This window comes from Taudactylus pleione, unplaced genomic scaffold (assembly GCF_031769625.1).
Source record: "Taudactylus pleione unplaced genomic scaffold, aTauple2 ptg000206l, whole genome shotgun sequence".
NCBI lineage: Eukaryota > Metazoa > Chordata > Amphibia > Anura > Myobatrachidae > Taudactylus > Taudactylus pleione.
In genome coordinates this window covers 12,956,881-12,981,259 of record NW_028284608.1, presented here as the reverse complement: position 1 = coordinate 12,981,259, position 24,379 = coordinate 12,956,881, and the positions used below count along the sequence as shown (strand labels likewise).

The following is a 24,379-nucleotide window of genomic DNA, read 5'->3' as shown; positions in this document are numbered from 1 at the left end:
TCTGTATAGAGCCTTTACTATACATAATAAACACCTCGCTTTCCTCTGTGTCATGTTAGCTTGTACTATTATATTCATTAGATATATACACTGAAGTGCCAAAAGTCATGGGATAGATGCCTAGTATCTTGTAGGACCCCCTCTAGCCCAGCAACTCGATGTGGCATAGTTTCCACAAGTGGACGGAAGATCTCTGTAGTGATGTTGACCCGTGCCGTTTGGATAGTTTCCCAAAGCACCCTGATATTTGTAGGTGCATGATCTTAGTTGTGAATAGACCTTTCCACCACATCCCATAAATTCTCAATCGGGTTCATGTTGGGCGATACCAGAACTCTCCAGAATGCTCCACGAACCAACACTGGACAACTTGGGGCCGATGACACGGCGCAATATTCTGCTGGAATATTCCATTGTTGTGGGGACATATGAAGTCCATGAAGGGCTGCAAAATGGTCATCAAGCAAAACAACGTATAGGTTACCAGTCAATGAGGTGTTCAGGCGGACCAGTGGAACACACCCCACACCGTTATGAAACCACCACCAGCCTGCACAGTGCCCAGTTGGCAACTGGGATCCATGGCCTCATGGGGTCTGAATCCTACCATCAGCACAAAACACAACTGGAACCTTCACTTATCGGACTACCCCACATGTTACCAGTCCTCCAATTAGCGATATCAGGAGCCCAGGTGAGGTGCTGTGCCGGTGTCATAGTGTTACCAAGTGAGTTCTTACAGGTCTCCTGCTCCCATATCCCATGGACACTAAAGAACGCTGCACTGACCTCCTGAATATGTATCTGGTACCTCCTGCATTGAATGTGGATGTGATTTGAGCCAGCGTCGCTTGTTTGTTACCATGGACAATTCTGGCCAGATGCCGATGGTTACGATTATCAAGCACCCGTGGTTGGCCGCTGCGCTGTCCAAGATGGGTGGCAATGCCTTCTATGACACATGACACCGTAGATCAAAGAATGCTGAATGTCGGAAAATGGAATGTCCCAACCGCCTGGCAACCATTATCATGCCCCATTCAAACTCCGATAATTCACGTCGCCTAGCCATGAGCAGCCTAGTCGTGTGTTCAAACTTACGAGATATCATATTACAACTGATGCAGGTCTGGGCATTTCCAAGACTTCACAGTACAGTGACGCCACCTACTATTACCTTTACATACTGCTATCCCATGACTATTGGCACTTCAGTGTATATACTATTGCCTTTTGTTAACCACAAAGAATTTGGTCCTATAACATTCCATTCATTTTAGTTCTACATTATGGCGTTGACCATTTACAAAAGATTTTAAAACAATTACTTGTTCTGTTTTTATTTGAGAACAATAACTTGATTATATGGAAAATGTCTAATGTAATTTTAGAAAATGTCACAATGGCTTTAAATATCCACCGTGAATAATTAATTGTCTCTCTCGCACTAACAGTTCGTTCTTTTAGCGAAATGCCATCCTGTGGCCAAACGACGTAGGAGGGTTTTTCTGCAGTTGCACAAGACGCCCATTACAAACGATCACATAATTAGAATATGATGCAATAATGTGTGAACAAGTAATTTTCCTTAGCTTCACAAATATATGTATTACAGGAACAACATGCATACAGAAAACACATTCATTGCTGTATAGGATTCTCATCTTTATCTTGCATTTATGGAGTAACTGCATAGACCCTGTATGGAATTAAAGGCCATCTTTTTTTATATTCATACAAATTTTGTAATTTTTGCAAAGGTCAAGATGGCAGATTTACGCCTTCTGACGACTTTATTGGCGTGTATGCATGCTTGTAACGCTTACAAAAAATAAATTATTGTACCCATCTTTCGTGAGGCAGTGACCTGTCCGTTCACCGCATTACCTTAGTGAGGACAGGGCTGCATGTAACAGTGTCATGATGCGGAGGGCAATACAGACAATTTGGAAACAATGAGCAATTTGCAATAGGATATGTGGAAGACTATATTAACAAAAGTCATCTGATGTTGGTAAATCCTTAAAAAGAATACAATTAAGAAATATAAAATATATAAACTTGTATGTGGTTACAGTTTAAAAGGAAAGTTTCGGAGGTCTACTGATATTTAATGAAATGACCCAAGAAAGGTGTGCCAATGTAGTACCGGCTCTGTGCCTGGCTCCCGGGAACTGCTCGAGCATGCAATATTTTTAAAAATAATTTTGTTTATACGTTTCCTTTAAATAGAGGCCTGCTCTCCTTTAACATTGGTAGAACAAAGGCAAAGGGCACTTACCTTTCAAGAACAAGGGACTGGCCTGCGTGTATTCTTTGTGTTTCACCTGAACCTGTTGCCTGCGGCTTTCAATATGCCTCTTCACTCTGGACTCAATCGCGTCTTTAGTTAACACGCAGACTTCCTGAAAGCATAGAAATGATATCAATATTTTTAAAATGGTAATGAGGAAAGCTGGGAACACACTGAACGATATATATACCTATAGGCCACGAACGATCTATATCGTCCCGACCGTTGGCTCATGTGTACACCCAATATATTTGTGAATTACGTAGCTCATAGATAGATCGCATTAGCTGTGCAAATGTGACAGCACACATACACGTCTGTCGGTGAATATACACAAGTGACAGACAGATATGCTGGCAACAGGAAGCAGTAAAAATGACATCAACAGTACTTCCTCTCGCCAGACTTATCGGTCAGCCAATTCCTAAGCATGTATGCACAGGCACATACTTACCAAATCGGTCGGCCGATCCCTCTGCCAGGTGTGTACCACATAGAATACACTGATGCCCAAGCAGAGCTATAAGCCAATATTATTATTTACAATTTTTGTCCAGTCACAGATACATCGCCCAGTCATGCATAAAGCCTAATTTTGGTTCCTAAGATACAGTACAAAAAAGACGCAAGGTGTGTGTAGGGGGGGTTTCGCCCAACTTGCCACAGGCATTTAGGTCCCGTTAAGTGTCCAGAGCTATTCAATGACATCCTGAACACACTTTGAGGCAGTGGTTCCCAAACTTTTTGGGATCACAGCGCCCTAGAGTATCAGCTCTGTTTTCACGGCACCCCTAAGCCAAAAGTTTGTTATTGAGAAATTCAGAAAAAAATGTAGTGAAGTAGTAAAGTGACGTAAATTGTGCTGACCTGTCACCCTTAGGCTCAGTAATATGGTGGTGGACAGGTCTGCGCTTATGTTTGTCCAAATATTTACATTACAATGATCATAAATTATTTGATTTGGTGCTGGAGCCCCAATCTGAGGCACCCCTGCAAGTGCCCAGAGGCACCCCAGGGTGCCACGGAGCACAGTTTGGGAACCACAGCTTTAAGGTATAGATTCCAGGTTTGCACTTAACACGGATATCTGTTTGCACACTTTAAGCAGTAATTGTATAGGTTTCGGGCTCTTAACCTGGGAGCTAAAAGCCTGCAGTAAGTTCCGTGGCTAACTGAATCCCTCCCAAAAATAATAATTGCCAATAGCCAGCTAACACATGCACAGTGGGATAGGGCTCCTATTGCCTGGTACGGACAGAAGGGACTGCAGGAAAGTACAGTCGGGGTATGTGTATACACCTCGACCTGTCGAATGATGGGGGTCCAATATGCTAGGTTTATGTATATATAGCGCTAACACATTCCGTAGTGCCTTACAACCAGCCGAATTCATTAAACTATCGAGACTGCGTTTTCACTTGGCCTCCAGCAAAACTACATATATTTTTTTTTTTACCTTAGATAGTGCTTCTTGGTAAATGTATTGGATGTAAAATCTGCCAGTGAAAGCTTCTCTCACATAAGGATAATACCACAAGTGCTCCAAAAAGGTTTACAGAGGATACTGACATAAGCCAGAGAGCCCGTGTGCATTATTATAGCCTAAGACAGGAGCAAGTTAAACTGAAAATAGGTCTAGTGAAAAACCAAGTTTCCTCAAGATGTCAATGCTAATTCACTGAGACAAAGCCAACAAAACAGGACAAATTACAGGCAATTAATTGTGCACCTGTGTAAAGCAGTTAATTAGCCCACAAGCCAGAGCTTCTTGTCTTATCCTAGTAAATTGACAGGTTAGAATGGATTATGGAGTAAGTCCTTGCATTAGTATAGTGTCAGAGAACAAGGCTTTAGGCAGCACAGGGAACTAGTGTATATACCACAAAATGTGCAGTTTCCTTATAGCTAATGGGATACTCTGACCCCCTTTACAAATCCCAGTGTCAGCCGCTTGTGCACAGTTCTCTGCATCTGCCGTTGCTCCAGGCAGCAAAGAATACTGTGATCTTAATTGCGTTCATCAGGAGATTTACCTAAAATTGGGAAGAAGTGCAATGGTTGCCTATAAAGATTGCAGGCTGCCCCTGGTTTCCATATCTTTCGGACATGTTTTTGTTACGCATGTATGCTTGCCAACATTCTTATTACTGGTAGAGTACATTTATTTTATACAAACAGAGGTTAAAGTTATACGTTATTAAGTTCTGTGATGATGTGGGAGCAAAAGGCACAGTGGCTAGCATTGCTACCGCACAGTGCTGGTGAGAAAGGTTTGATTGAGGGTCTGAGAGGAAGTAGTGATTTGTGGGTTGATCCCATGTTTTTGAAAATGCAGAATTCCAATGTTCATGACATCAATTCACTAAAGGGTCAATTCATTAAATGTATTATCGTAGGTGAAAAGATTATTTTCCATCCATTTTTGGAGAAATTAAGTATTGGATGGATATCTCCTGCTTACCTTGTAGTCCCGTTGTGGCCCGCCATCCTTATGTACCTGTATGGGGGACCTACATTCGCCAAAGTTCGAAAACGGAAAGTTTTCAGAGTTAGATTGCGAGAACTGACGCCATCTTCAGATGGTGTAAATTCCCTGAGCTATGAGCAAGGAGACCCGGGTTGCGAATAGGGTTCCATTCGGATAATTCCGCCCGTTTATACATGTGCAGAAATACTGCCGGGTAAAAACCGGAAGTTTAAGCTTTCACCACTACTGATTAGCTGCAAGAGTAGCAGTGACCGGACTTGCGGGTAGAGCTGCCTCTTGGCGCAATTGTCCCAACAACGGAGCAAATAAATTTAGTTGTTTGGTATTTGCGGCTGCAACTTGCAGCGAGTCAAAATACCTAATTAACGGGGGTCAGTCGGGACACAAAGATGAATATGGCCATAAGAACCAGAGAATTAACAGAGTCATCACGGAGTGTTTCACTGTACACAATCGTAGAATTAAGACCCGTAAGTGCATGAATATTGCCAGCAATAAAGCTGTAATGTTGCTGATCTATTCAAAATGGTGCTTTGTACAGGGAATGGGAAATGATGCTGCACTGGATTTAATTAGTTGAGCCCTAGATTAATTACCAGGTCACAGAGTTGCACAATCAGTGAGAACTCCTTTGTAAATATGGCGTACATTTCTCTATTTTATTCATACTCCGACCGGACTAGAACAATTATGAGCATTACATAGAAGACCCTTTATTCCAAAATTATTTAATACTATTGCATGTAACCGAGAACGGTAAAAATAAAAAATGTAGATTTTTTTAATATGTTATAATTGTGCCGTCCTACATTAAACAACTCAGGGCAAAGTTAACGACGTACAATTCAGATAGGAAAACAATGTATCTCTGGGAAAGGCCAGAATAAGAAGGTTAAAAAAAAAAAAAAAGTCATTAAATAAGGGAAACAGAACACATGTCTAATAGTCCCCTAGGAGCTGTTAAAGGTTAGTTATAATTCACAGTAGTCTCAGCATAACAATGAAAATAAGATCTGAGCAAATCAGACCAGTCCAATTTCTTCCCTGCAGCTACGGGCTTTTGAAGTAGAAATGGTTTTTGTTGTACCTCCTTCTCATGGTCGGAAAACCAGCTGGTGTCTTTACTGGTGCCTCGAGGCAACACATGAAGATCCACCAGAACGGCAAAGTTCCCACACTGCAAGACAAAAGATGAAATCTTTAGGATGTTGTAAGGCGTATGTACAGCACACAGGAAAGGAGAAGCCACCATCCAGGATCGTTCCCAGCTCCCACCTCTGAAGGAGCACATCAAATTACATGATTACTTGACCCACCGCTGGAAGTGGCAAATCATTTGTTTAGTGGCCCATTCACAAACTTGCTTCAACTTTTTCAATTAAACCCATAAAATTAAGGGCAACGGGGAAAACCATAAACCAACCACGGCGTAACAAAACACGTGTGCTGTCATGTTAAACCATCACAATTCTCGCATAAGGCCAGTATAAATACTTAGTAAAACATGTATAACGCATTTTAAGTAAAATAAAAAAAAAAACATTAAGTAATGTTATCTTGATTAAGGAAAAAAATAAACTAGTTAGTAAGAGATCATAGATATTATATTTTATAAAAGGTGGGAACTGTAAAAATACAATATGAGGTATTATGTACAGTAAACGATATTTATAAAGTTTCACACATATGTTAACACCACACAATACTTAAGACGTTATATAAGAGTAACGCTATACAAAGTATGCAGTGACATTATTCATGTATAGAATAACATGGTGTCGTTTTCTAAATGACATCATAAAAACATTTCTATATAAAAAAAACTGGATAAAGCAGAAAACACCATTTTTACAGGTAATGAGTTTTCTACAGAAAACTATTTTAAAAAGCACAAAAGGAAAATAAATCATAGATACATATAATGTACGCTGTGTTGTAATTTATAAGAATATTAGAAGTCGTCACTGAGGAATAGACCGCATTAGGCGGTCATACAGGTCATGGATCTGTGAGGAGACTTCTCTAATATCTGAATTTACAACAGGGGGTGTGTTATCCTAACAGACACTGAAAAGATGACATCAGAATCGACTGATAAGAAGTGATGACATCACTGGTTGTACAATATTTTAGTAGATCTTGGGTACTATAGTGTCATTTACACTCAGACATGGTTCTCTGAGAGCATCCTGGTGAGGAGAAAGCTAAATAATCTAATGAGGCGAGAATGCCAGAGGAGAAAGATGGGATCTTTTTACATTTCAAAACCCCAAGTCCCAAGCATCTGTGTAAAATATCCTATAGGCGTATTGCTAACTTATTATAGTTCTTGGACAAGTGATGTTAAAGTTACCAACAAAGCAGCAGTGAGAGCCTGTAGAATAGCTGTCACTCAGCTGTGCTAATGCCTGCAGTATCCATACACTGGGAACACCTGTGATAGCAGTCCACATTGCAGGTTCCCCTATTTGCCGATAGAGGACTACAGTATATGACTTTCTGCAGTATCCATACACTGGGAACACTTGTGATAGCAGTCCACATTGCAGGCTCCCCTATTTGCCGATAGAGGACTACAGTATATGACTTTCTGCAGTATCCATATACACTGGGAACACTTGTGATAGCAGTCCACATTGCAGGCTCCCCTATTTGCCGATAGAGGACTACAGTATATGACTTTCTGCAGTATCCATACACTGGGAACACTTGTGATAGCAGTCCACATTGCAGGCTCCCTATTTGCCGATAGAGGACTACAGTATATGACTTTCTGCAGTATCCATACACTGGGAACACTTGTGATAGCAGTCCACATTGCAGGCTCCCTATTTGCCGATAGAGGACTACAGTATATGACTTTCTGCAGTATCCGTACACTGGGAACACTTGTGATAGGGGAGCCTGCAATGTGGACTGCTATCACAAGTGTTCCCAGTGTACGGATACTGCAGAAAGTCATATACTGTAGTCCTCTATCGGCAAATAGGGAGCCTGCAATGTGGACTGCTATCACAAGTATTCCCAGTGTACGGATACTGCAGAAAGTCATATACTGTAGTCCTCTATCGGCAAATAGGGAGCCTGCAATGTGGACTGCTATTTGCCAATAGAGGACTACAGTATATGACTTTCTGCAGTATCCATACACTGGGAACACTTGTGATAGCAGTCCACATTGCAGGCTCCCCTATTTGCCGATAGAGGACTACAGTATATGACTTTCTGCAGTATCCATACACTGGGAACACTTGTGATAGCAGTCCACATTGCAGGCTCCCCTATTTGCCGATAGAGGACTACAGTATATGACTTTCTGCAGTATCCATACACTGGGAACACTTGTGATAGCAGTCCACATTGCAGGCTCCCCTATTTGCCGATAGAGGACTACAGTATATGACTTTCTGCAGTATCCGTACACTGGGAACACTTGTGATAGCAGTCCACATTGCAGGCTCCCCTATTTGCCGATAGAGGACTACAGTATATGACTTTCTGCAGTATCCGTACACTGGGAACACTTGTGATAGCAGTCCACATTGCAGGCTCCCCTATTTGCCGATAGAGGACTACAGTATATGACTTTCTGCAGTATTGTAAAGTGACAGTGAGGCCTATTCACTAGCTTGGCACAGATTACACTAATGTAAGTAACCCATAGCAACTGATCAGATTTAAAGCGTAACTTCACCCAAAATAAACAAACCACATACAATCCTACAAAACCGCTGTAGAGCTTCTGACGTCTATAGCAACTTCATGCAGAATTTCTGCATTTCTAGATTAATTCAGAAATGACAATGGAAAGAATTTTCTGTTTCCAGTGCCCTGCCACTTACCTTGCTGTTGCCATATTAAATTAACTCTAACAGGTCTATTTATTAAAACTTGTCTTAGACAGGGAGAAGTCCTATCTCCAACTATCAAGGCCTCCCTGCTAGTGAAAGCTATAACAGATGTCGCCAACTACCTATTTAAGAATGGTAGCTGCAAATCCTCTTATCACTCTCTCAGGATGGCAATAGTCCTATAAATATATAGATAGATAGATACGATAGATAGATCTATCAAGGATTACAGTCCATCAGACTATCGCCGGGGAGCAGAGCATCGCTCAGCTGCTTTGGTCAAATTTACTTGTTAAACTGGGTGATTTTCTATATATGTGATAAGCAGCGATAAAACAAATGTTCGATAACACTTAGATAAGACTGACCCATAGTAAATAGGACATATAAAGTATGTCTGCGTACAGTGGGCCTGATTCAACAGTGGACGGAACTGCAATGCTGCACGCAAGCAGCTTTACAATTCGTCCTTGCTATTATGCTAATGCTGCAGGAGGCGTTATTGCATTAATGTTCCGAGCTGCGTCCGTGTCCCCCGGCCAGCTGAGTAACCAAGGGGTCACGAAGGCCAGGAGGCCGGGGGAGATCCTGGTCTCTTCCCTCCCCCCCCCCCCCCCCAATGGTGGTGACACGCCTCAGCTTTGAAAAACAGAGGCCATCGCTGCCTCCAAACGGGAGCAGACTGTCAATCACTGATGTTGCTCTGCGTAGTCGCGCAGGACCCGTTCTGCACATGAGCAGATTCTGCGTTCAGCACTGCACCCTACGTGCACTACTGAATGAGGGCCAGTGAGCGCATTCATTATTTAATTCTATAGCGTCCGCATATTCCATTAGGTTTTACAATTGGGATGTTTTCTGTTCTTGCAGTTTTATGGTTTGTGACAATAGCCAGATGCAACATTGGGCCTGATTCAGACCCGCTGGCAAGCGGGTCGATGTTGCCCAAGTGCGCATGCGCACGACGGAGGTGGCTCCCCCCAAAGGGGGCATGCTGTCGATGGTGATTGACAGCACGCCCCCTTTGGTGGGCGTGGCTGCCCAGACGGAGGCGTTCCCATGGGAACGCCTACCATCTGGGGCCGGCCCCACTGACATCACTAGTGGTGGGAGTGCTTTTGGCTCTGATAGAGCCAAAAGCACTCCAGGGCTTGCGGCAGCGAGACCCTACCGCAAGGGTCTTGTCGCAAGCCCGATGGTCGCGATGGTCTTGACCATCACGACCATCATTTGGCCAGGAGGCCCCTCCAAAAAGTAGGAGGGACGGCCCTGATTCAGAGTGAGCGCTCTGTCAGAGCGTCTGGCTCTGAATCAGGGCCATTGTTCCATCTTAATCAGCCCCTGTGCGAAACATGCACCAAAGCCCGCCCATCATCACACCCCTGCAAAATACACAACGGGGTCTATTTACTAAGCCTTGGACGGAAATAAAATGAACGGCGATAAAGTACCAGACAATCAGCTCCTGTCATTTCACAGGCTGTGTTAGAAAAATGAATTAGGAGCTAGTTGGCTGGTACTTTATCTCCATTCACTTTATCTCCATCCAAGGCTTAGAAAATAGGCCGCAATGTCTTAAATATTTCACGAAAAACCCATACACAGATTACTAAGAATAAGTGGTTGGTGCCAAAATACCATCAGGGGTCTCTTGCCCTCTGCCACACATGCAGGTCTGCAATCCTAATGTACCCTAAATCCAGTTTTCACGTGTGAACAAGCACTGATACATTATGACCCGGCTTTATCTCGAAGACTCGGGAAAACAATTCTTCAGTGTCAGAGATGAAATTAGAGTGGAATATTCAAATTTTTTCACATGTGAAACTGATACACTACAACCTACATGTCGGGGAGGAATATTCCATAAGTAAATTAGGTATGCAGTTACATTTCTGAATCAGTCTCAACTGTTGCATTCTTGTGGCTACAAATAAAAAAATAAAAATCGGGCTGTCCTCACAGTGCAGCATCTTCTCACAGAACACAAGGAGTTTATTCCATGTCACAGTTGCAGCTTTTGTCTTCTGCAATCAGGCTAACAAGATGCAATCCTAGGCAAGAACAATGATTACAATTTGGATTCTACATAAGAGAATCTGATTTTATTTTATCATCATACAGAATTACAAGAGTGATTCCATTTGCCGCTTATAGATTTTGTCAACATGGGATAATAATTGAAATATCTATAAAACCATTAAAACAAATCTTTTCAAGTCTTAAACTGAGGCTGTTGCAAAGACTGTAAATGCCAACTGCAATTTCTGCCATCTCTCCAGGGATGTTCGCCAGACTGACAAAGTTTGGAGAGCTCTGTCAGATACCTGGGAAGGTTGTCAATCGTCCCAGACGCACCCACTCCCTCAGTGAAGTAGCTGATGGGGGCTTGATGACGCGTTTCGCAGTAAACCATGTTCCTGCCCCCCATGAATGAATGCAAATGTAACCAGTGGGAAGAGCCATCGCCTGTCAGTAAGTATCCTAACCCTACCCCTAAATCTAACCATCCTGCCGCCTAAACCTAATCCCTCCTAAACCTAACCTTCACCGCCCCCCCCCCCCAAAGCCTAAATGTGCGTACACACGGAAGGATATTTTTCAAGGATATGGGTGATAATGATATCGTTCAATGATATATCGTTCAGTGTGTACGCAATGAACGACTAACGACAACAAAAGATATCTTTTGTCGTCGGTGGTGCAAGGCCAATTTGGACGATATCGTTAATATCGTTCAGTGTGTACAGGAGTGAACGATCAACAAAAAGACATCCCAGATTTTGATTTATTTTCCTTCTATATCTCGTTCATGTGTGCATGAACGATATCGTTCATTTTAACCACCGGGAATGTTGAACGACATCGTTGAACTATAGCGTTCATACAAAACATTGTTCCGTGTGTACCCAGCCATCCCTGCAGCATAAACCTAACCCTCCCCCTAACCTCAATACTTACCGTCTGGATTCTAGCGCCGGGGTTCTGACTGGTGTCGGGATTCAGACATCCCAACCTACATTCTGTACAGATTTGACATTTTAAGAACTTTTCTAGGTAGACTGCAGTTCGCTATATCAGGATAATCTAATTTACTGTGAGAACATTAGAGCTTGTTGATATGTGTGCTATTTGCCGATGGTATGCATAATTAACATCAACACTAGCGGAATTGCAGACACACCAAACAGTCCAGGTGTCAAGTTTATTTGAAGTGTAGTAGTTACTGGTACAACCGTACTCACAGTTATACACTCGTTGAACTGAATGGAGCAGAGCATATACATCACTAGCCGGTGATGTGTGTAGGTAGCAGAATTTCTATACGCAAAATGCGCTGTACAAATAGACCAGTATTCAGGATATTCTGGCAGGAACTCTGGAGCTACAGTAAGAGGAACACGTCCGTGTCCCACTGTGGCGTTCATACACAGTGACAAGATGGTGCAGCACATGCACAGAAGATCAAAGTCGGCCATCTTGGTAAAGTAGAATGCTTCAGTTATGGAGAATACATGGAGGAAGCACTGTAGCGCACTCCATATTTCAACAGAACCTAACACCAGATACAGACTGTGGAGGGTCTGCTTTAAACTGCCTAACCTTCCATAGCAATATATGTTGTAGGGTCATTTGATGGTTCCGATCCCCCTGAACCTGCTTTGGAATGGTTTACCAAGCGAGAAGAGTAAAACTACTTCAGGATTTTTTATTTTGAATGGGAAGAAGCCCTTAGTTTCTGATGAGCTACTGTATGTTGCAAAAGACTCCACTTGTCTGATCACCAATCACAACTTTATAAACTAAGGCAATCACAACAAATCATTGTCACACAATGTCTTTACATTGTGAACAGGATCAGCTACTTTGAGAGAACTCAGCATTGCGGGTCCCAGTCAGGTGAGGATGAGACTGTGAAACTAATGTGAGGCAAACAGCTTTGATTGTTTTTCCATTGCAGTTTCACAATAGAGCTGAAGCCACTTCCGACATGTTTAAGATGCTGCTGTAATGGTTTTTGATCAAGAACAAAACATTTACAATGAAAATCATAACATTATTAACCATTATACTCGCTCCATGAGAGACAGATTCTAATATGCAGCCTGTACGAGTCATTTCTATTACCATGGATGTGATAACCAAGCTCACAAGCTACTGTATGAGTTTCTACTGCTACAAAATAGAGAATTACCATCCTCTGAAGCAATTGTCAAGCTATGAAGGGCCACCAAGGCAAACTGTGGGACCGGAAGTGACAGGGGGGGAGTGATCATTCCAGTAGGTGTAACCACACCTTTTTAGGAAAAAAAAATAAAATAGTAGAACACAGCTACTGAGGAGCCCAGCCCGCTGTGGACAAGGCGGATTGATCCCCTGCGAAGGGGGGACGTCTCATCCTCCACTTTTTACCAGGTCCCCAAACCAATGCCAGGTCTAGGTAATCAATACCTGCTCCCCGCCAACTCTTGGCGACCCTGAAGCTATGTATAATGTGGAGAGCAACGCCATATTAAAATACATATCATAATCTAGCTACAATAGTCTGAAACTTAAAAGTTCATGAGGATAACTGTACTTTTCCTGTAGGCATGAGAAACAGCTTGCTGTGGTATCTGGACCAGTGTGATCTCGATTTCATTATGCCGCACTTAATTATTATAACCTTTGATATCCGACTGATAGGTTTGAATGACACAAGTCCCACCAAGGGATGGTAATCGATAGGTATAGGATGAAGTTGCCATGACAGATGAATGTGGTGGTCTTCTGTGGTGTTATTTTAAACGGAGGACGAAAAGATTAAGCTGGAGAATCATGAGAAATGAATTTTGATGATTAAACCAGATAAGGAATGAAACAGACATATTTTTGGTTTTTAGAAATATATTTTTTTTTTTTGTGAAAGGTTTTTCCAACATAACCACAACATACACATCATTCTAGAGGAGGATTCCTGATAAAACTTTACTTTAATAAAAGCACACATGCTTCATTATCTGGTAGAATAATAACCAGTACATTTATTAAAATCACAGAACTACCAAAAGACACACAAACAAACCCAGACTACAAACATTAAAATGTGCGCGCGTGTGTGCGTGTATATATATATATATATATATATATATATACATATACATACATACACACATACACATACACACACACACACACACACACACATAAACGCTTAGCATGGAGTCGCAGCACTCAGGGTACTTGAAATAGTGATTTAATCCAACATCACAAACAGCAACGTTTCTGTGCCAACAACCGGCACTGTCCTCAGGCTTAATAAACGGCATAAGTCATCTTACAATGCAGCATGCAGACGCCCAGACCAGGACTGCACACCCGGTCTGGCGGCGCATGAGAGCGACATCATCACTCACATCATCATGTGCCCACCATGGTAACAACACAACTAAAAAAATGAATAAATAAAAAAATATATAGACACTACTACAGCAAAGCATATTGTAAAGACTAAAGATCAAAACTAACAAATATATATATATATAGTACTTATATGATAACAAACATAAGCAAATTACCGACCATGAAGGTCATCACTTACAAGTAATATACAGTCATATGTAGAATAAATGACATGTGTACATGAACAATCTAACACTGACTAAACGCAGAAAGGTCAATGGACGCTGATATTAAATGAAATGTTGCAAGCCAAGGTATTCGTTAAGTCCCTTGGGAGCATGGTCCCTAATATAAAAATCCAACGACTTTCCAATTGAAGTAATTTAAGGCCACGATCACCCCCCCTCAATGATTGAGGTGACGTGATCAATCATACGATAAAGCAAGGTGGAAAGTGAATGTGGAGCTTTTGCAAAAATGCCGTGCCACAGGTTGCTCACTGTTGCCGCTGAGTAAAGCTGCTCGGATGGCACATCTATGTGCAGCCATTCGTTCCTTGAAGGAACGTTCGATTTTACCGATATAGGAAAGCCCACAAGGGCATATAATTTGATATACAATGTACTTAGAGTTACATGTAAGTCTAAAATTGATTGAATATTACTTACCTGAATGTGGGTGACGAAAAGTATCACCAGGGATTAAAAATCCACAGGTGGTACATGTGCATTTAATACACTCTTTCCCATAAGAAAATGACTAGGCTTAGGGGACAGTGGGCTACAGGTATTAGGTTTAACCAAAAAATCTCTAATGGAGCGTACACACGGTCAGATTTGTCAGACTTGTCAGATTTGTCAGATGAACGATTGAACGATTAAACGATTTGAACGATTTTACCAAAGTTTTGAACGATTTGAACGATTGAATGATTTTTGACTGCATTAAAATGAATGGAATCGTCCAAGTCTGACTGCAAACCCATCAGATGTCAGATATCGTTATCTGACAAACGGGAACGCGCATCGTTGATCGTCCATCGTTCAGGCATGTCAGATATGAACGATTTTCCTTCAGATATGAACGACTGAACGATTTTTAAATCGTTATCGTCCATATCTGAAGAAAAAATCTGATCGTGTGTATGCACCATAAGACTGCGTCCTCTCTTGTTACTGGCCATTAGTTTTGTATCTGCTAGTTTAAGGTTAGTGTCAGATTGCACCATAGACCACAGTTGTTTGGACATTTGATTAACATTAAAGCTAGCCGTACTGAATTGTGTAACCCAAGGCAAGGTGTTAGTCTTGGAATGTTTACATGTTTGCTCAATAAGTTCACTCTAGGAATACGGAGGACTTTATCCTTAGTTTCATCATATCCCCTCTCCAAAAATTTAAGTATCATGGATTCCAACTGAAGTTCCGCAAGTTTAGGATTAGATATAATGCGTCTTATACGTAAAAGTTGAGAGAACGGTAATCCTCTCTTGAGCGGGTAAGGATGGAAACTGGACATATGTAACAAATTATTGCGATCTGTCGGCTTAGTATACATCGAGGTTTCAATCCTACCATGATCAAGAGTGATCTGTACATCAAGGAAATTAACAGTAGTGGCACTAATGTTATACGGAAATTTTACAGGATGGTTCAGAGCGTTGTGGTCATCGGTGAGCTGTTTGAAGGCGGATTCCCTGCCTCGCCAAAAAATCAGCAGATCAATGTATCGTCTATCAAATCACAGAACTACCAAAAGACACACAAACAAACCCAGACTACAAACATTAAAACGTGCGTGTGTGTATAATATTTTTTATATAAATATAATGTAGTTCCGGTCACAATCCCGACACCGGAATGCCGGCCAGGGATTTATGACAGGTGTCAAGATACCGACGCCTGCCATAACCCTGACGCCGGAATGCAGGACGACGTGGGCCCGAACAAGGCAAGTATGGGCGCCCGTCCTCTTAGCAGAGGGGGGTGTGGGGGAGAGTTAAGTTTAAGGCACCTCGGGGGGTGGGGGGGGACTTAGGGATAGGCACCCCCCCTGGGAGGGTTAGGTTTAGGGTGCGGGGAGGGGGGGGGTGTTAGGTTTAGGGACTAACAGGGGGAGGATAGGGTTAGGCACTAGGGGGTAGGTTAAGGTTAGGCACCCCTAAAGGAGGGTTAGGGGGGGAGAGAGGGGAGGGTTAGCTTTACTTGCCTCCGCTGTCGGGATTTCCTCCCTTCAGCCAGCCGCTGTTGGGATTTGAACAGCCCGCTATACAGCCGCCGGCAATACAATCCCATTCCATATATATAGCTATACACTGCTGCTCACCTCTATGGGGGGAATTTAAGCGTGTTGCGCGCCGGTGGCCACTATATGGCGCCCGACGGATCAATACAATTGTTCTTCCGTTTGGGCGCGCACACTGACATTTCTACTCGCAGCCTCCCCCACTAGCTGCCGAGCAGAGACAACCGAAAAGTGGCCTGTTTAAGCTCTCAAACTAGCCTTTTCGCAGGCAAGAGACAATGTCCCCGTCATTTTGACGGGCTGTTAACTACTTTAAACTAAAGATTAAAAATAATTGCATATTTTAAAAAAAAAAAGAAAAGTGCAAAAAGACAAAAAAATAAAAATTGACTGATAGATAGACAAGGTGGGAAAATGTGATAAAACACATGAAAACTAACGCATTAGACACGTTTTAGTGTTATGTGAATGTAATGGTAGACATGAGCCCATGACAAAAGAATTATATTTTTAACAATACTTTCAGGCATTAGTGGCGGATAAGTGTATTAACAGCAGGTGTGAACAAGCCTCTAATGTCAACTGTGCAATGATAATGACATGAGGATGTGTACATCACAGTCACAGCTGATAGAGCCAATGAGGGCTCACTAACACTCCAGCTGAATGAGATCTATTTTAAGCTCAGCTCTCATGCAAAGTTTTGCATTTCCCAAGTGCCTCATAAACCACAAGCTAGGGTTACGGAGAACAATTAATTAGCATGCAGTTCAAACCTATACACAGAATACCAGCATATAATTGCAGTACAACACTAGAATGTCATTGCAGTATGATAATATTCAATAATTTACCAAACCGTGCAGCAAATTCTTGTTGGGGGAGCTACTGCCTGCAAGACACTAACCAGTACAGTATAGCTAATTAAAAGCTGCCTCCATTTCTGGTGAAAGCCAATCAAAGGTTTGTGCCATTGACCCATCTTGTTCTATAGCGGATAGATCTTCTCCTTGCCATGCAAGCTACAAATGTGTCCACATACTGTACATCTAGCCTCCTTGGGCGTTAAACAGCCCCTCTTGTAACGCCATGCGGTATCTGCATCGATGTGCAAATAAGAAGCATTTGAAGGGAAAAAGTCGCACGAAAAAGCTACTCGCCGCTAGAGTGTCACACGACGCTCACGCGTTAGGTGTAACGAGACTTGTAGCGCACGGAGGATAGATGTATGTGGACACATCTGTACTAAAGCCTCAACTTTGCTTATTTTAATGGCACTGACAGATTCAATTAGCTGAGGGACCCCACTCGCAAGGAAAGGCCTAATTGAATAGCTATTCCCCACGGGATGCGATCGATTACCATATCCCGCGGCGAATTGAATTCCCCCCTACGTGAGTCAGTGATTTCATTTATTTATCCACAGTTACATATGTAGCGCAATTGGGAACAAAACAGAAATAAAATGAGCCTGTGTAATAGACACACAGAGAGGTAAGAGGGTCCTGCTCAAAAACTGTCTATAGGGAAATAGGTATATTATACATTTGAGGATAGGCGCTATATATTACATATTGGTCCAGCCAGATTGCAGAAGTTCTCTGTGCACACAGGAATGTTGGCCTGGAGTCAGTGGGTTGTTATAGGAAGAGAACATATGTAAGGTTATGTGTGGACTGTGTAGAGGGGATGTAATTGGGTAGAAGAGTCTATGGAGGTTATGTGGGTGGTTCTGGAATTTGATCAGCTGCCTGCAGAGATAAGTTTTAAGGGAATGTTCTCATTCCTTTTTTTCTTATGGAAGTTTAATTACTCTTATAATACATTATTAAAACTATAAATGTTTTTATTACCATAATTTATAAAACATGTGGGTACTGGCAGGTTTTAGTTGCAACCCAACAAGCTGCTTGAAAAACAAAAATGTTTCCCTTTTGATTACGGGAAAAAGTTGGCAGAAATAAACTAAGGGCCATGACCGCAGCGGGGAGCCCCTGTTTATTAAAGCGGGCTCAGCTGGGAAGGGACGTCTAGGTATTATTGGGGTCCCTTCTGTAAATGCAATAGCATGAGATTAGGGCGAGCACATGATAGTTGGAGGAGGTCAGTGGAGCATGCACTGCTGGGAAAGGGTCAGAAAAAAAAATAAAAAAGGTGCAATAATTCCCTCTCATTTCCCAGGTTAGTGCACAGAATCATATACTGGTAAACCTGGGAGGCATCTATGGAGGTAGTGAGGGTATGCAGTCAGGGAGCCAGCGGTCGAAATGCTGACCGCCGGCATCCTGACTGTCTAATCCCGGCAGGGGTCTAATGACAGGCGTCGAAATCCCGACGCCTGTCATTTTACCTACGCCGGGAGCCCGACGCCCGGCATACCGATCGAAGGTAAGCTGAGGGGTTGGAGGGTTAGGTTAGGGGCTCCCGTGGAGGACTTAAGGTTAGGCACCACCCCGGGAGGGTTAGGGTTAGGCTAGGGTAAGGGGGGGGGTTAGGGTTAGGCACCCCCCGGGAGACTTAGGTTTAGGCTGCGGGGAAGGGCGGGTTACTTTTAGGCACTTACAGGCGGGGCAAGGGTTAGGCACTTGGGGGGGGGGGGGAGGTTAGGGTTAGGCATCCCTAAGGAAGGGTTAGGGTTAGGTTAGTAATAGTTTAAATACTTACCTGTTGGTATCTTCACTGCCGGACTTCCGGCGTCAGGATTTGAACCGCCAGACGCATACCGATCCCGTGGTGAGAGTAGCTTAGGGCCAAAAATCCCAGAGTGGCTGAAAGGGGACCTATTTCCTAGACACATTTGCTATTGCACAACAGCAGGAGCAGCCTTTGTCACACCTATGGGGCCAAGTGAGTTGGAGAAGGCTTAGTCAGCGACTGTTGGCAGTACTGGAGGAAGGGGAGAGCCCCCCATACTATATGAATTCACATGAGCCGGGATATTAGAACAGTTAAGTCTCTCCCAAGTGGTGGGGCGTCCAAGTCACCAGGGAAAGTGACCGCTTCAAGAGAGGTGTCAAAGGCTCCAGATGTTGAACAAAAAGCATGAGGCTGTGGACTGCCCACATCTAACTAAACCACAGGTAAAGACTGGGATCACCAAAAAGATGAGTATGGAAGTGGCAGTCTCTAATCGGGAACATGGAACCAGTCTGAGGTACCACAGGCGAGAGCAGTTAGGTCACCAGCCGGAGCCTTGAGGGTGTCAAGCCCACTGTAGGTGGAAGGCAGGCTGCAGGTTCATAGAAGAGACGAGGATAGAAGGGGCAAAGTGCTAGAGAGTAGTATGTGCACTTGATGGCTGTCTTTTCTCTTTACAGACTGAATTATCTCCACAAATGGAACAATGTTGGTTGTGGGAAGCACAGAGAGCTTACTGGTGGACTGAATGAGGCCACAAGCGAGAGCTGATGTGGTATGGAGGAAGAAGCATGTGGTGGACCCTAATGATCAAATAATTGACAGTCACTGACAATGTCCAGATCTGATTATTTTGCAAGCGGGAGGCAATGATATGGGTCAAATTAATGCATTAGAGTTGTCCACTATCATTTTCAAGGACTAAGTAATAAAGTATTAGTGAGATGTTTGATGGGTATATGACACATTGGTCTGAAATAAGAAATCGTTTGAAGACAGGCCATTAAGTTAAGGGCATCAACATGTATCTACTGAAAACAAAAGGCTGGCTGATTACCAATGATGATGCGGACATTAACCATCAGGCAACAGGAGCTGGAAGACCTCACACCTGAGTTAAGTGCATTAGTCTGATATTGGTCTGGAAATATTGAAATATACATATGCAAGAAGCAGTAAAAAGGAACTTCAAGCCTTGGGAGGAGAGATCAATTTAAGGTAAAACTTCCCTCTTATTGGCTGTGCTCCAGTTATAATAGGTCTATATTGTTTTCAAGGTGGGAGCAGCGCTTACAGTGCCCTAGTGCTCACCTGCATTTTGCCACATGCGATTGAGGTGGTTTGCAAACCACCATAAAAAAGGGGGATGTTACAGGTGTCTGGTGAAGCCATGCCGGCAATACTTGGAAACCGGTGACTGCACGCACCTGAGGAGTAGGCACTCAGTCCCAGGCCCTCATAATTGTCAGAGGTAAAGTCAAGGGCAATGCTACAAACATCTGGTGAAGTCATGTCAGCAATACTTGGAAGCAGGTGACTGCACGCACGATACTGAATAGCCCCGGGAGGGAGCTTCTGGAGCTATTCAATTCAGCATACTGTTTGGTATGACAGTTGCCAGTTAAGTTGCGAGAATAAAGTTTCTTGCGACTTAACCTAGGTGTTTAATCGCGAGAACCGGCATTCTCTGACTAAAGTGCCAGCCTGTTAGCGCCATGCTAAGCTGGAAAGCAGTCTCGCAGCCGGCACTTTTGAACCCCTCATGGGTGTGCGAGAGCAAAATCCTGGATTAATCACCACAGCCAGATTACTTGCATTCAATCACTGGCCAGCTTACAAGGATAGCCGTTGTTTTCCAACCTGGAACTCTTACACGCATTATACATTTGTAGATCACTGGTGTGTGGAGCTCATTCTAAGATAGTGTACCTTATCACGGGATCCTTTTTATTGGACAACTGGTAACTATAGTACTATTTGAGAACACAAACTACACCTATGGTTTATTAGGGTGCTCAAATCTTTCAGATTGAGGCCAGTATTCAATTAGATTCGCATATGGGATAAAGTTCCGCCTGCTGTACTTTTCACATTCAACGCGTATTTTAGCCGCGGAAACTTAGCGCACGTGTACCCGTGATTCGCACTATTCAATTCCAAAAGATGCGAAAACGTAACCTGGCGAACGCAAAACAGGCGAAAAGTGTTGACAGAATTGGGGAAATCAGCCTGACACCCCCTAAACGATGCACTAACATTGGGGATCAATGTACATGCCCCCGAATAGCCTTAATAAAGCTATTTGGGGTCCTTAAGGTGTGTCAGTATCTTCTAATTAGCATCTTTGCACAAGTGGTGAAGAATAGCATTAAGCAAGCTTTTTTGGAGAAAATAAGTAGTCCTGTCAAATTTGGTGTGCTTGAAAATGGGTGCAAGCATGGTTTAAAGTCGTTAAAGTAAAGTTTAAAAAAAACTTAAAAAACGCACCTGAAGCAAGCACCTGCAATAAAAAAAAAAAAAACACCTCACCCATACTTGCAGACCCCCCGAAAGTCAATTTCGCTAGTTTTTGAGTTTGTACCCCCACTTTTAACTTTTTCACCCCCATTTTCAAAGTGCTTTTTTGGGGTGTTCCTCTATTTTATTAAGGTTTTTTTGACGCAGTTATACTTTGGGGGGCTGTTCCAAGGGTGCCGAGTGGTTTCCCCACCTTTGCACCCCAAAATAGCAATTTTGCACTTTTTTTCTCTACCTATTCAGAGGCGGATCTTTTTCACCTATTACATTGCATTTTCGCGTACGTGTGTTTGCAGTTGAATACGGAGCTAAGTTTCCGCCTTTTTCGCGGAATCCGACTTTTCGCGGCTAATTGAATATGGCTCTAATTTGGTTATTTGATTACATTTTAACTAATGGTTACTTTTAAGAAATTGCTATTTTATTGCACACTTCCTTCAGCATTTGCAATTATTTTTGTATTCATACTATACTGTTACCAGCACTGTAAGCTTTCTTATCTATTGATATAGGATAAGATTTTTTTTTTTTTTTTCTTTTTAGGGGGCTCACATCCTCCTTTACAGCAGCAGGTCAGTATTGGTTTAGCACCCAAAGAGGGTCTATCTAATATACTGTACTTTCAGAATGATGCCTTTCAGACCGGACTGATATAGCTTGTGCAGCTCAAGCTACAGTAGGTCAAGTGCAGATGCGACGAGTTTTAGGCCGACCATCGGGCCCTGGTGCTGCGTCGACTCTAAATAACTCAATAGTTTTCAGTCACAGCCGCCTAATTGTTTCTAATTACAGAACAATGTAATTACCATAAAAATAAGGTCACTGTTAACCCAAAGCAAAACAAAAACAACAAACATCTGAAAATCTGTGATTATTTTTTTTTTTTATCCTTCTGATCACCAAAACACACAAAGATATTAAAAACATGACCAACTGAGCAGTTAATGAAAGGTTAGCATGGACGCACTAAGCCAGTGAGGGTTCCTTGTTGAAATCTTTATGGAATAACAAGTCACTGAGCAATAACTCAAATGATATTCCATATCCAAGTTGCGTAAAAGAAGTGCCAACGTAAGCAAGACTGAGCTGCTTATAATCACCACTCTAATGAATGAGCGATGCGCCACGGCACAAATTCTATTTTTATTTCTAATCACTAAACAAATAATTTTGGTACTTTATTAAACACAAGTCTCCTTCTCTCTTAATTTCCCAACTACAACTCTGGTCTGCATCATTCTCAGCTCCCAAGTGGCTTCTCACAGGTCCCTTATCTTGGCTTCAGTTTCCCACTGTCAGACTCTGTTTTTCTAGTAAGACAGCAGCAGCCGAGATGAGAAATGTTGCTTAACACCTCCTTGCCCTTTAGCACTACTGTCACCTCGGGATTTCCCTTGACATAAGAATTTGTGAATCTATTTGTGATACAGCTAGTGGTGACAGCTATAGTAAATCATACTCAATTCCCTGCCTATTCTTGTTTGGAGAAGTAATTTAATAAATGCCCATGCAAAAAAATATTGTGCTGGCAGAGCATAGCATTAACTTATTGTGGATATTCTTGACCCTAATTGACTCTTGCAAGAAGACATTTTATTTCTCTTGCCAAGAGATCAGTCACAGACGTCTTTCAATGCATACTCTATGATGGCATTGGAGAGGACGCTCAAGGTCGACATACTCCTTGCAGTAGCTACAATTCCTTTGAAAGCTGCCAACACAGATAACCACATGTACAGTACGCTCATTGTCAATAAGACAATGCAATAAAAGAAGAGAAACTAACTCATGGTAGCAGGACTTGAGTTATTCAAACCAGAATATCTTTCATTCTGCACTCCTCTCCAAAGAGGCACTGCTGTCTCTGATGTCCAACTGGATCAGACGCATAGTACTACAAAAATAGGCAACACGCGATAGAACTCCCTGATCTCGCAGGCAGATGATTACTGCATTTAGCCAGGCTTTTTTTTTTTTTCAGAATAGTGCAACTAACAACAATATAACTTGTGTTTTGGAAAAGGGACATCCACTTTGTTAGTCCATTATTAAAGAGTTAAAGCTGTTCTGGAACGTGCAGATAAAAATGACCCCCATCTGTTAAACCAGGAAGCGTCTATCGCTTAAGCAATAATGGCGCGTTTTACATCTTCTTTAGAGCACAGCGTGTAAATGTTCCAAACTGAAAAAAGAAATTTCAACGGGTGAAACAGAGAAGATGTGTGTGCAATGAGATGGATCAGAATGTCCTCCAGTTGGAACCCATTATATTTGAGCAAAACTTTAAGCACTCGCTATAAACTGTGAGCATGAAGGCGTTCCTCCTTTCCAGCTACGAAAAAAAACAACCTATACAAATTAGGTATGAGCGCTTGTGAAGCCGGAATCTAGCTAAATTTGGATGAAACCTATAGCATTTATGAAACTCCAATAAGGAAATGGGCGATTTTGAAATTACATATTTTTTGTTGGAATATTTTGGCATAGTTCTTCTTTAACACATAATTATATTTAATAGTATGAACATGTGGCTGCAATGTTATTCCACAAATACTTTGCATATTTACATTACAGAGAAATGCAGATTATCGAAACTTAGGACCCACGCTCGTTCTGAAAAGTCAGTTTTTTGGATAGCTGGAGATGTATTAAACTATGCATGTTTGTTTTTTTTATTTTTTTTAATTGTCCAAAACAACCTAGATTTTATGGGCTGACTTGATGTTCCCAGCACTGCCTTGGTTTTTCTCTCTCTGTCTTTACCACTCTTTTTCCCCAGTAAATCCCCCCACCCACCCACCACTATCTCTCCTCTTAAGATGGGTACACACCTCATAGATATATCTGCAGATCGACTGCAGAACATATATTCTGCATACAGTCTGCACGATCAGTCATGACTCACATCATAACTGGGCGTACATTTATATGTGCCCGCCCAGTTGAGCTGTTGGCTGATCGCCAGTA

The 24,379-nt window shown here is 42.4% G+C and overlaps 1 protein-coding gene across 2 annotated transcripts in view; it reads right to left on the bottom strand.

Annotated features, from left to right (window-relative positions):
• The window catches only part of SLX4IP (SLX4 interacting protein), a 157,296-nt gene that overhangs the window by 86,580 nt on the left and 46,337 nt on the right, over positions 1-24,379 (bottom strand). For both annotated transcript variants that reach the window (XM_088478087.1, XM_088478088.1), the window contains 2 exons: positions 5,869-5,958; positions 2,282-2,405 (listed from right to left, as the gene is read on the bottom strand). In XM_088478087.1, the coding sequence (XP_088334213.1) occupies positions 2,282-2,405; positions 5,869-5,958 (214 nt within the window). The remainder of the gene's footprint in view (positions 1-2,281; positions 2,406-5,868; positions 5,959-24,379) is intronic.